The following is a 13,540-nucleotide window of genomic DNA, read 5'->3' on the forward strand; positions in this document are numbered from 1 at the left end:
TTTAGAAATCCATTTCATGGTGTATGTCCCAATTTGTATTGGCAAATAATTCAATTATTTCACACTTTTGTTTTCTTAATGCATATGGAAAATGTGTTTCATTATTCTTTCTCTTTTTTATATAATTATCTTTTACTAATTAAATTATATGGTGCAAATTATCGACTAGCTCTTTTTATGCATTCATTTAGCCTCATCCCATTCTTTTTCAAATAAATGAGAAATGTTTCCTTCAACATGAAATTTTGAAAAGTGATAGTCTTCAGACCTTTGTGAGGTAGAAAGTACAATTTACTCAGTTTCATCAATTATACATTCTCATATCTTTCAATATTAAAAATAAAAAATAGGTTTTTTTTAAACTTCAGAAAATCAATGTTTCAAATGATAATTTTTTTTGACTTCTAATCAAGTTCCACTTTTATGCATTCATCCATATATCACAGACTTTACTTCTGTAACTATAGCCACTGATCCTTAGGGCTCAACTACTCTAAACTGCTCTTTTTTGGAGACAATAAGAGCTTTTCCCAGCTTGTCCTTTTTTGCTTTCTTGCAAATTTTGCTGTGAGATGGATTTTTTTCTGTGAAGGTCCCTCAAAATACTCACATATAAATAGTGGATTTGCTCATTTGTGTGGGTTTGTATCTGAAAGACACATGAATATGTATAATATATAACCATACATATATACTCATTAGGCCAGCATTTTCTAAGATACATCTACTCTTTCAATGATATTTTAGAACACAGATTTTGTATTTTCTTTCTGTTTCCTTTTATTTTTATTCCTTTCACGGTTCTTTTTGCCATAGCTTTCTTCAATAGAGCATCAAATTCTTTCCTATTGTTTTCTAACACAAGGATAGATTTATTTTAGAGGTAACAGATAGTTCCTTTATTAGAACAAAGATGTTTTTTGTTGTCTGATTATCTTTTTTTTTAGTCAATAGTCAGAGTTCTAGCAGTACATTTTTGACAAAGAGTTTGGTTCTCATTATTCTTGTATTTATTATGGAACATAAAGGATTTACTTCATCAGTGTTTCATCATAGCTGCTTGCCTTGCACTTAACCTTCAAGATTAATTAACCCAAAAAGCATATAAAAAAAAATACTGATTGTGTGTGTCCAAAAACTGGGTTTCACTGAATGGGAGAGAACTTGTTCCATAGAACAGTTGTGATGCAGTTTGTTTTCTGTGTATTACATAGCACTAAAGAAGAGCCCTTGAGATGGAGAAAATTATTTAACATCATTCAGAGTCTCATTTTCCCTCATGGCAAGGCAGTATGTTCCATGTTGCTTGCTCTTGATCAGAGCTGCCAGTTTGAGCTAAACGGTAATTTGTAGGGAGTTGTTAAAATGAAACACATTTTTTCATTTCCTTGCCTAGTCTCTTCCTGCAAAATACCAAGGTTACTCCATCTTAGCCTTCTTGTGGAACAGTTGCTCAGCCCTGAGTTTCTTGTTGCCCTTCTCTCTTCACTCTCTCAAGCTGGTTGATGTACAGGGAGTTTGGCTCCCTGAGTAATTTGTATGAAGTGAACATTGTGATCTGCAGCCCAGCTGCTGTGCCAGGCCCTGAAATGACAACAGTTGCTTTCCAAGGAACTGACAAGAGTTAAAGACGCTTGCACACTGCAACGTGAATTTACTCTGATTTACTTGATCAGTAGGATGCCTTGAGCGGTTCAAAAACCTATCACAACAGAATTCATAGGAACAGACATGTGTGATGTTCTGCTGCCTGTCCATTCCCTGTGTGCTCCATCTGACACTTCTTTTTGTTCTTTTTCCCATTCATGCAGTCACCTAATGCTGGAGACAAGGATGACCAGACATTGACGGTAGGCAGCAATTATGCATCTGAGCATTTGTTTCTCAGAAGGGTGGTGAGGCAAGCCTTACATTGGTTTGGCATACATCAACATTCTTCTAAATTACTGGGATTTCTTTTTCCTCCTATACTGCTATAGAGTTTAAATAATTTATTTCCAAACATAAAGCAGTGAATTAATCTTCTTTATTGTTTTTTATAAGTTATTATTTTTCATGTGTATGACTCCAAAGATTAATCCATGTATTATTGCCAGATATTATTTTCTTCTGTGTTTTTTCCCCTCTAATTAGATTTCAGGGTCTTTCTAGTCAGTAGCCTGCTGGCTCTCACTATCCCTTTTATTGAAAAAAACTGCCACAAAACAGTCTTGTTCTATGAGATATATACAGTGCGGTGATTATTGTATTAGGCAGTTGCACGGGGAACAGAATCTCAGAGTATGTTTTATATTTAATTACAAGCATGAAAAAGATGCTTGTACATTAGATTCATTGTTGTAGATGTCTGTGCTGCCTTATCACAATCTCAGTCTCTTTTTGCCATGAGAATCCAGTGGATTGAGCCAGAGCAAGGAGCAAGTTTCTGACTGAGTGCCATTTTAAAAAAGTACTGTACACCCTTTTTCTGCATAATTTTGATTATATGCATTCTTTCAATGTGCTGAAGTAATAAAAATTATAACTCACTTCAGGAATTCCAACAAAAGGTTCTATAAAGAAACAATTTTTTTTTCCTGATGCAAGTATGAGGTTTGCATTTTCTCAACACTTTATGAGTTTTCACAAAGAAGCATTCTTTTTGCCATGTTTTTTTTTTCCTGAGTCCTGGGAGACTAATGGCTGTTCTTACAATCCAACCCCTCCTGAGAAATTGTCTGTACTTATGGCAATGAGTGATAAAGTCTGTCACTTAACATAATCTGCTATAGGCAATGCTTCAGAATGTTTCATTATGGAGTGAAGTGTGAGATTAATTAATACTGTTTCAGACATCTTTACACAAACAACAAAAACCCCCTAAATTCTTCACCATATTTTTTACCCTAGACCAAGCCACGTCTCCAGCGGGGAGGAAGCTCTGCATCTCTCCACAACAGCCTAATGAGGAACAGCATCTTCCAGCTCATGATTCACACACTTGACCCACTTGCTGAAGGTATGCCTAATAATTATTTTTTTGCTTTCCTGATGAAAAAGCAAACAAATTATTTATTTTTCCTTTTTCTCCACAAAACTATTTTTTTCTTTTCTCTTGTTTTCATCTTGCTTTTCTGAGTGTGTCTAGATTTTCTGAGAGAGTTCTGTGCTTTTATGGTGTGATATACATACTCCCACCAAGACTTTCCACTTAGGAATTATGTTCATTGCAGTGAAACTAAAACTGGTCACTTGTTTGATGCATAACTACTGATTCTCTTCTCTTCTGGTGTCAGCAGCAATGTAAAAGTTACACAAACTGTATCATCCTGTACTTCCATAAAGATTTTTGTTTGTTTTCCTCCCTGGTTTTGATTTTATCAAAATGGTGGATAATTTGTCAGGTGCACTGTAGAAAAGAATGAGATTCTGTTGATTTGACTTCAGGTTGTTTAATGCCGACATTAATAAAAATGCAGCCAACATATCTCTCTATTCTATGTATATAAACTGTTTACTTGCTTTATCCAAGTGTGGTGTGATTTATTATTTCTTTGACAAATTAGCAAGAAAACCACTGCTTTGATCCAAGAAGCTGGCAGGAAAACCCTATTGGCTTTGATCTGACTCTCAGATTCTAGCAGAACAACCAAAAAAATTCAAAACCTTGTGTTATTTGATGTCTGTGTGTCCATAGGACTTCTCTTGCTGCAGTAAATGATGTCTCAAGAAATAGCACTTTTGAAGGAATGGGGAAGTACTAAAGAGACAAAAAAAATATTACTGACAGACTTTTCAAACTTCAGTGACCAACAACTATATGTAGGACTTTACATGAACATACATGACAGATTGAAGACTATAAGAAATTGTTGACTGGAGCACAATTTGAACCTAAAGTACATTGAGAATACGATAATCTCTCAGGTGTTTTTCCATTGCTCAAGCTTATTTCACTTGTTACCCATACATAGCTTGCTCATTGTTCAGACCTGTCTACTTTTCTGCTGTAGTAAGCTTGCACTGTGTAGTGTGATCCAGAGGCTTTCCCCTTCACGATAGCGAGGGACAAAAGAGGTTTGAAATCTGAAATTCGTCTTGGTAGACATTTCTGAAAATTAGCTATTACTTGTAATTCAGTTTGTCAGGTAGCTCAATCCTGGATGTGGATTGATAGAGATGTTTGCAATGCATAAATCTCTCTTGAATTAATCAAGCAACATTTTTTTTAGGGTTTCTTTGCACATAATGCTTCATTTTTTACAGATTTTTTTTCCTTTCTGAAGTCTTACATTTGTCCTGGAAATAATATTCTTTAAAAAAAATCAGAATGGAAATATGTTGTGGCCTTCAAGTACGTGCAAGGTAGCCATTTCATTATCTGGACATTTTGTTAAAACTAACTCACTGAGTTAAATTTACAAAAGTGAAAAAGAATCTACCTGCATTTGGTATTTTAATGCAAAATTTTCATGAAGAAATGGCCAAAAATCTGCTGGAAAATAGCCTATGTATGTGCAGATATTTAATTTAGTATATACGAAGAAGCCAGTATTTCAAGCTTTTGCTGACTTTACAGAATTCAAATTTTAGTTCATGAGAGCATGAAAGTGCAATTCATTCAATAATTTGTTTTTGCACATGAAACTCTGGTTTTAGCTTTTTATGAACAGCTTTTTATGACTGTAGGAAAAATCAGATAAAAATGCATCCATGTTTCTGTCACACATTATTAACCTTTAATGAGGCAGCACTTCATTTGTGCATAGACTCAGCTTTCAAGATCTTTTGCACTGCAGGCAGTTTGGAAGGCAAATATGAGGAGTACTGAATGTCTCCACTGAACACACTAGTTTTCTGATATTTTAAGCTTTTAAAGTGTCCATATTAATTATTCTGTATTCAGGTTATTCTGCAAACTTCTGTGAAAGAAATGGTGTTTTCATTTGATACAAATGCTGTGTCTGGTCATGGCAGTTAATAATTTTGGATGTTGTTGTATTTTAATCTTATATTCACTTTAAAAGTATGTGTGAATATGGATGTGGGTACCTACTGTATATAATATTAATTATGTACTTAGATCTGTATGAATTTTATCTACCAAATTCTTCCCATGTTTTCATGTTTTAATCTGTGTATAATGACATTGAAGAAGCAAATTGGTGCATCATCTTTATTTTAAGAGGTTTTGGCAGATAAGTAATTTTTTAAGCTGATAGCATTTGATTATTGCAAGTTGAAAGAAATAGTATTTATTAAAAGTGTCTGAGAAATGCAGTCCTTTACTCTATAAACCCATTATTTGAGAAATTTAGAAATGTAAAGGATTACCTGGTGCCTTCTCTGGGCCATGTGGCTCTCTTCAATTTACATGTCCTTTCCTCTACTACAAAAACTCAACAGTTTTGAGTTTTGTGTAAGCAAATAAAATTAGCTCTGCTGCATTCATGTGATGAATGATGATGGACCTGCTGCATGATCTGTGAGGCTAAAGGGTGTTTTCCAAATAATTTGATACAAGCATGGATCAGACCCAAAGGAATAGCATAAAGATGTTATAAAAATTTTCAGTGTTACTTCAGTCAGCTTGGATTTCCTCAGTATTTCTGCCACATGATGACTTAGATCAATAGGGCAAAAGCATTGCATCATTTGCTGAATTTGTTGGATTTGCAGAAAAAGAAGAGTTTAGGAAAGCATTAAAAGGTGCCGCTCTCAGAGAAAAGCATTTGAAAGGTGTTTATCAAAGCTAACAAACATGGGGACTCTGGCAACCCCTGGGCATACTCCTGACATCCTCCTCCTCCTCCTTCTTGCATTTCCTTTTTCTGCATTTCTCTAGCATTTACTTATTTGCCTTTCTCCCACTGGATCTCACCCACCTGCACCCACCTTCTTTCAGCCTTCTCCCATAAGATGGCTTCTTCAGCACCTGCTGTCTTTCTGGATCCTGTGTCCATTAGTCAGGTCAGACACCAGCAGCACTCAGCTGTCACAGCCAAGTGGAAGAGTACGGGTAAAGTCTGGGAGCTTTGTACTTGATTCTTGAGGGCTTCTAGATCAAATATTGCCTTTAGCAGTTATTTTTCTAATTTTTGCACTGCTGCTGAGGGATCCAGATTTTCTTCCTCTTTAAGTCAGTAATATTATTACTTTCCCTTGAATAATTGCAAGGGAAGTGGGAGCATGGGAAAGCATGCTGCACTGTCATTTGGAGTTGTGTGGATTTTTGCAAGGGTGGCAGAAGTCCCATCTGCATCCTCTTGGTAGCAAAAGCAGTATGAAGTGTATAAACAGTCTGTGTGACTATTAAACATGAGCTTGACCTACACACCATTATTACTGCATTAATATTCAGTGTATTTATAGAAAACCAGCTCATCAAATTTACTTCTGAATAATTCATTTGTGTAGTCAGAACCAACCTCTACCACAATTGAAAGCATCTTAAAAATGCACTTGATTGCAAGTAGGATAACATGAAATAAGATTTTTTTCCACAAAATGTGGATAAACAGAGCAGTCCCAATATGCTACACACTTGTGAACCTATCCTTCCTTTTCCCTTTTCACATAAATGTAGTTTTGGCTTGTGGCTGTCTTGTGAAAGCCAGCTTGCAAATTCTCCAGAATCAGTAGGCTTGCAAGGTGTTCAGCCCACCTCTGACAGATGAGTAATATCTGAGGAGCTGCAGGATATTTGGCTCTTTGCATTCAGGCAAGTGTGCAGTCTGCTGTGGATTTAGCAGTCTAGACAAGGAAGGCTTCTCCCCTTCAAAATCTTGGTCTCAGTATAAAGCTTCTAAGAAGATAAGAGTTCAGCTACTCTAATAGGTGAATGTGTAGGATGTTTGTTAATGGGACGTGAGCTTTACATTACAGCTGAGACATCGTGAGTCATTAAAAATATATGTATCTATATGACATTAGGTTTTTGTTTGCTTTTATCTTATTACAGAAATAATGACCTTGATAGACATCATTTCCTGAGGATTAAGATTAATGACTGCCTGTGTTTCAGGCTATCATTAACTCTTAGCCAGTCATTAATCCCCAGGAAATCCTATGCCATATTTGCTTCTGCTTAAGTGCTAGTCTGGCAATCCAGCTGGTCTGTTCATAACAACACTACCCATAAGGTAAGGATGGCGTCATCTGACCTGCTGTGTTGGTCAAGTCCCAGTCCAAAATCCAAGCAACCTGAAGATAACTCATGACAACCATTGATCATTTGTAGCTGCTTTCTTCTGAGTCCTGTATCTCAGATACCTTTGTCCTAGTTTTGAAAGGGATATTCCTAGGTTATGAAAGTGTAGGTTTTACAAAGATCTCTACATTTTTTAAGAGAAGATGGCTGTTGTTGTGTAGTTGGAGCAGGGCAAGAATAAGATGGTAAGTATTTTTATGGCAATGTGTCATGAACAATAATCCTACCTTCTACCTGTAAGCTGTAGATTGCTTTAAAGATGACTCCTTCAGGAGTGTGGAGGAAGCATTTTCTCTCTACAGGTACTCTGTTGAGTAGGGAAGATACCAGCACTGCAGTGAGGAATTAGAGCAACAGTGCAGTTAGGCTGCATTGTTTTTCTTGCACAGTTTTATCAAGATACAGAAAGAGTGCAGTGTTTTCATTATCATAGCACCCCTTTTCTGCCTGCTGATAAGGTGCCACAGGCCAGCAAAACATCTCCCAACATCTAAATGCAGTGAGGATTTAGCTAGTTGCTGACTTTCTTGCTCCTGTGTGACAAGACTATAACTCATATGCAAATGCCATCCTCTGCATGAAAATGAGTGTGATATAAATCTCTGTCATGGCTTAGTCCCCAGTGAGAAGTAGGTATCTTTGGCAATTTTCTCCTATTCCTATCTCGAGTCCTATTTCCAAAATGGAAAACTACAGGATGTACTTCTGCAGAAAATGAATTGTTTATCTTATATGCTGTACTTTTTTTTTTTTTTTTTTTGAAGATATAAATATGGTGCATGTTACTGGTGAGAAAAGTAACCTTCTGTTACATAAAGTTGAGCTTACAATTCTGTCACTTCCTTCACTGAATACAGAAAAATACAGTCACTGTTACTGTTCTGACAAAAAGAAATGAAACCTGCATTCATACTTCTCAGGAAAATAAAGAAGAATCCTCAAAGTTTTTTTACATAGTAGTGAATTATTTGTAATGGCTTGGTAGATGCTGTTGTGTTCCTACACACTGGTCTTAAGAATTTTCCAACTTTTCCATTCACCACAAACTATTCTGCTTCATTTGCTGCTTCTACTTGGGTACTTTTCTTAGATGTCATAAAAACTGTCAGCTCACCCCAAAGACATCTGACAGAGGATGGGTATCCTTTGCCTGCATGGTTACTCAGCAGCCTCCCAGCAGTTGTCTCATTTTGTAAAAAACTTATGTTCTTACTCTTCCCATGGCCCAGGTGAGCTGCACCATCATGTCTGTGCTCGCTGCCATTGGCACCATTGGAAACCTTGTTTACCTGAAGCTGTTTATTTGCTGTATCCTCAGAGAAGTATGGCCAGGTAGCTCAGCTTACACCAACTCATGGGTAATGCTCATCTCCTGCATGGCTGAAGTAACCTGAGCACTTCCACTTTCCTCATCTCCATAATGTGGATCTCAGAAGTCATTTTCAACCTTAACTCTTCTTTGATTTTGTGATGTTGGAGGACTTGAGTACACTTCACAGAATCACAGAATCACAGAATTACAGAATGAACTAGATTGGAAAAGACCTTTGAATTCATCTAATCCAATCTATGACCTAATACCTCCTCATCAACTAAACCATGACATGAATCTTTTTTCAACTGTGTCCAAGAACAGTGACTCCACCAACTCCCTGGGAAGATAATTCCAGTGCTCAGTCACTCTTTCTGTGAATAAATTTTTCCTGACATCTAACCTGAACTTCTCCTGGCACAGCTCAAGACTGCATCCTCTCATTCTGGCAGCTGTTGCCTGGTGAAAGAGCCCAACCCCCACCTGTCTACAGCCACCTTTCAGGGAGTTGAAGAGAGTGATAGGGTCACCCCTGAGTCTCCTTTTCTCCAGGCTAAACACCCCAGGCTCCCTCAGTCATTCCTTACAGGGTTTGTGTTCCAACTATTCACCAGCCTTGTTCCCTCTTCTGGACCCACTCAAGGGTCTCAACGTGCTTCCTAAACTGAGGGGACAGAACTGGACACAGCACTCAAGGTGTGATCTCACCACTTCCTAGCATCATGCCAGAAAATAAAGAAATATATCTTCAGAACTGTATAAGCACAAAAGTATTTTATTCAATCTGAAGAAATATGCAAATCTAGACAAAATTAATGAAGTAATTTTGGATGTTATTAACTATCTCTGCTTTAAATCTGTCATAATTCTTGAGCATCCTTTAGGCATACCGTAGGCCTGCAAAGAAGCTATGCATCCTTCTTCTTGCACCATTGCTCTTACCCAGCCTGTCCTTCGCTCCTTTTCTGTCCCATCAAGAAAAAACAGTCTTCTGAGCACAGTGCTCAGATGATTTTGGCTCTCTCTCCTCTCAGCTGCAGACTGAAATGTTTGCAAGGGATTTCTGCCAGAGAAGATGAGGGCTCCCTCCCAGGCTCACACACATATTAATAGCTGTTAATTATAATAAGATCTTCTCTTTAACTCCTTCCCATGGTATTCCAGTCTGATATGGGGTGGGAAACCAATGGAAAGGACAATTAGGCTTACCTTCTCAGTGTAGTGTTACATCAGGTAGATGCTCATACTGGCTTTATGCATCTAGCTTTTGCAAAATTGATGTGGTTTTTTCTCATGTAGGTTGAAAGGGACTCCTTGCACTTCAGAATCCAGCTAGTCCAATCCTCTGCTCAAGCAGGATCAACTGCAGCAGGTTGACTGTGACAGCTTCCAATCATGATTTGAAAATGTTCACAAATGGAGACTCCACAGTGGTTTTGGACACCCATTTCAATGTTTGCCCATCATCCCAATGCATGTTTGGATGGATTTTTCTGGGTTTTTAGTTCATGTCCGTTAACTCTTCTCCTGTCAACGGGTACTTCTGAGGGAATTATTGTTCCCTTTTGTTCTTTCTGTCCCATCAGGTGCTTATACATGGGGATAAGATCTCCCTGTACCTTCTTTCCTCCAGGCTGAACAGTCCTAACTCTCATAGCCTCTCCTTTTCTGAGAGGTGCTCCATCCCATCATGATCTTTGTGGCCCAATGCTGGACTCCTTCTGGTATGTCTACACCTGCCCTGTACTGGTGAGCTTGGGACTAGTCCCAGCACCCACATATATACTGTGAACATGGCAGAAGGAAAGTATCACCTCCTTGACCTGGTGGCAGTGCTTTCCCTAGTGCAGCACCCTAAGGGTGCTGTTGGTCATCTTCACTGCAGTGGCACTTTTCTAGCTTTTAGTGGCATGACTCTCCATGCAGTCATTAGCAAGTGATGCCTTGGGTTTTAGCTTTTACATTTTTCAGAATCTCTGCTTCTTGGTGTGTAACTCTGAAACTTCATGTTAGGTGTTAGTAAGTTCTCTTCACAGGGTAGTAAGACAGCTTCCCAGCTAGAGAATCAAGGACAACTGGTACTCAAAAAGCATAAACAACGGTGAGGGAAAGGGGCAAGCCAGGGGGCTGAGACTTCATAACCTGGGGCTGTGTTTGGATAATTAACCAAAACTTTAAAAAGTGTAAAACTTCTGACTGGGATCCATCTTGGATTTGATTTGGGTGTAGCCCTGGCCAGACTCTTGCACTGACCAAAGTGTATCCTTTCAATAAATACCTATTTTATTCCTTTTGCTCTGTCTAGTCTCTGCTCCAGGCCAGTCTTTCCAGGCAACAGAAGAAAGCTTTTTCCTGAAGAATTTTTCAAACATCTATCTAAAATGAGATAGATGAAGAAATATAATTCTCCAGCAAGGTCTTCTTTCACCTTTCACTATGTTTCAACTACAGTAGAGACCACCAAAATTGTGTTCCTAATTTAGGTACCTGAGGTTCCATGATAATGTAGATGAGATGAGTATTTTAAAAGTATCTCCAACATCAAGCACTCCACACTGCCACAGTTAGCAACAGTATAGAGTTGAAAGCCATATGGGTTACATGCAGCTAAGGGCACATCTAGTTAAATGAGCAGAGACAGTATTTTAGATAACCTAGTAAATATCTGTCAGAAGAGAAATTATATAGCTGTCTCCCCCAGTATTATTTAGGACTTCAAGGTGAAGAATGGATAGCAATTGTATTTGCAAACTTCCATGTAACACACAGAAGATATAAATGTCACTGTAACAGCTGTGGAACCTGAGCTGCCTATAAAAATGTGTGGTTTTGGCATAGAGAAAAACTATGTCTTGGGCTAGTGAAGTGAATCTGTTATGAAGTTTTTTGTTCAGCTCATTTTTTAAAATGTCAATCATAAATATATAGTGATGATCAACAAAGTAGACATTCAAAGTCTGAATTATTTTACTGAGTGGATCTATTTAGCTTGCATACATGAACCATTTCATTCTTGTCATACATTCAGGACATAGGTCTTGCTTTTTCCATATATCAGAAAACTTCCATGACTATAGAATGAGTAGGTTTGCAACTTTTATCCTAACCACAGGTATTAAAAATTGACTGTGTTTTTGTTATATGTAACTTTGTGGGCAATGAAAGTCATACAGATTTCTCACAGAAAGGGCAGTTCTGTGGGAAAATTCAGCTCTCTTTTATAATGCTCTCCAACTCTGTAGCAATAAGTACCAGTTCTGCTTATCTTCAGAGGTTCCCAAAACTCAGAGAGAAGGCACAACTCACTGTTGTGCTAGTTTCATTGAGAGAATTTCTAGTTACATAAAATTGAAGCATAGATCTCCTTTTAAAATCAGTATTGGTCTTTGTAGGCAGAAAAATGTAAAAATTAAAAGTTTTCTGATGGTTTTTTAATGTAGTTTTGAATCTGAAATATAATCCTTGCATTTGTTTTGTTGTCAGTTTCCACAACAATTTATTTCTGCATGCCCTGTTTTGTTGTTTTAACTATAATCTACTTAAGCTGTACACTGCAGGCAGAATTCTTGTTTCGCTTCTTCATAATATTTTTCAGTGATGCCCTGCTCTTCAGACAGCATATTCTTCTTGCAGTTCCCTACAAAGGATGCAAGGAAGACATGAATATTTAAATACAAGCATGATCCCAGCACAGGGTACAGCTGTCCTGACTCTGTATTTATATGCTTAATGGCTTTAGCTTCATTTTAAGTTTCTTCTTAACTCAGAATTTTTTGTTGAAAATATGAACAATAAAGAACATAAATAATGTGTAAACCTGTACGTCTATGAGGGGTTTTCCATTGAACTTGAGAGTGGGAGATTTCCTTTAATACAGTTTGCACATGACAGATTACTTCATTGTCCACAAGGTGGTTGGATTTTATGACTGGCTAGTGAAAGGAAGGCATGCTGTCTTTCTGTTATTCTTCTTGGATATGCTGGAAAGCAAAACAGCTGGAATTTATTCAGTTGGAGTTGTAGGTTTGCAGACCCTATGATGCCTCACCCAACAGACACTCAAGGAAATCCTGATCCCACTAGAACCAGTTCTTGAACTCCCATTATCGTCAGCATAATGAGGTCTTCACTTCTTCACCTTGGAATTCCTATTTTCATGAATGTTTGAAAATTGTTTGAAGATAAATACCATCTTTAAGGTCAGCAGGAATTCTGTTTGATCCAGGCCAAGCCATTTCTGTTGTATTGGTTGTCTTTTGGTGCTACTATATTGTAGAGAATGTTTGGCACTTGTCTTCAAGAGCTGATGACAGATGGAACGAAGGTATCTTATAAGGGAAGAAGAAGCAAAGCTCTCAGGAATAAGCAATTTAATACTTTAATTTAAGAAAAATAAAATCACTAAAAATATTAAAATCTGTGTCTGACATGCAATAGTAATTTAATTTACTTTCTGCTCCATTGCGTATGTCATTGGCCATCCCCTTAAAAATATTTGCTCTTTAGCCATATAAATTAAAACCCTGAGAGATTTCCTTTTGTCACAACAAGAAGATTTGTTAGAGGTATAGGCTGAAAACAGTGGATTTTCACTCTTGATTTGAAATGTTGCACTAAGAGCAAAGTAATAGGTAGATCTAGCTTTTGGATGTCCTCGCCATCTTAAGCTGCCCAGAAACTCTACTGATATAATTGTAAAAATTTTTAGTTCTATTTCTATTCACAGTCCAACTTGATCAAATTGCAATAAACCAATTATATAAAAGCAGACAACTCTAATAAAATAATTTTCAGGGTAAAACCACCTAAAATATTTTTAAAAACCCCAAAAAAAAACCCCAGGATGAGGACACAGAACAGGAATAGAAGGCTTGCAATATAAAGACAAGATGAAAGATGACTACATATGTTATTAGAGCTCAGATGCACAAAGTACTAAATTACTTAGTTACTCCCAATGTACTGCCCAATAGCCAAATATCTGAAAGATTTCATTTGCCTTATTTTGTGTATTTGTTTATAAGTTTTAATAAAGCAGA

General features: G+C 37.3%; 1 protein-coding gene across 10 annotated transcripts in view; it reads left to right on the forward strand.

The window, feature by feature from the left end:
* SLC24A2 (solute carrier family 24 member 2) overlaps positions 1–13,540 on the forward strand; it is a 106,280-nt gene that overhangs the window by 53,564 nt on the left and 39,176 nt on the right. For 6 of the 10 annotated variants that reach the window (XM_079330169.1, XM_079330168.1, XM_079330163.1 and 3 more), the window contains exons 3-4: positions 1,812–1,850; positions 2,890–2,998. In XM_079330169.1, the coding sequence (XP_079186295.1) occupies positions 1,812–1,850; positions 2,890–2,998 (148 nt within the window). The remainder of the gene's footprint in view (positions 1–1,811; positions 1,851–2,889; positions 2,999–13,540) is intronic. The other 4 variants (XM_079330164.1, XM_079330166.1, XM_079330172.1 and 1 more) reach the window with 1 other exon arrangement.

This window comes from Erithacus rubecula, assembly GCF_903797595.1.
Source record: "Erithacus rubecula genome assembly, chromosome: Z".
In the NCBI taxonomy this organism is placed as follows: domain Eukaryota; kingdom Metazoa; phylum Chordata; class Aves; order Passeriformes; family Muscicapidae; genus Erithacus; species Erithacus rubecula.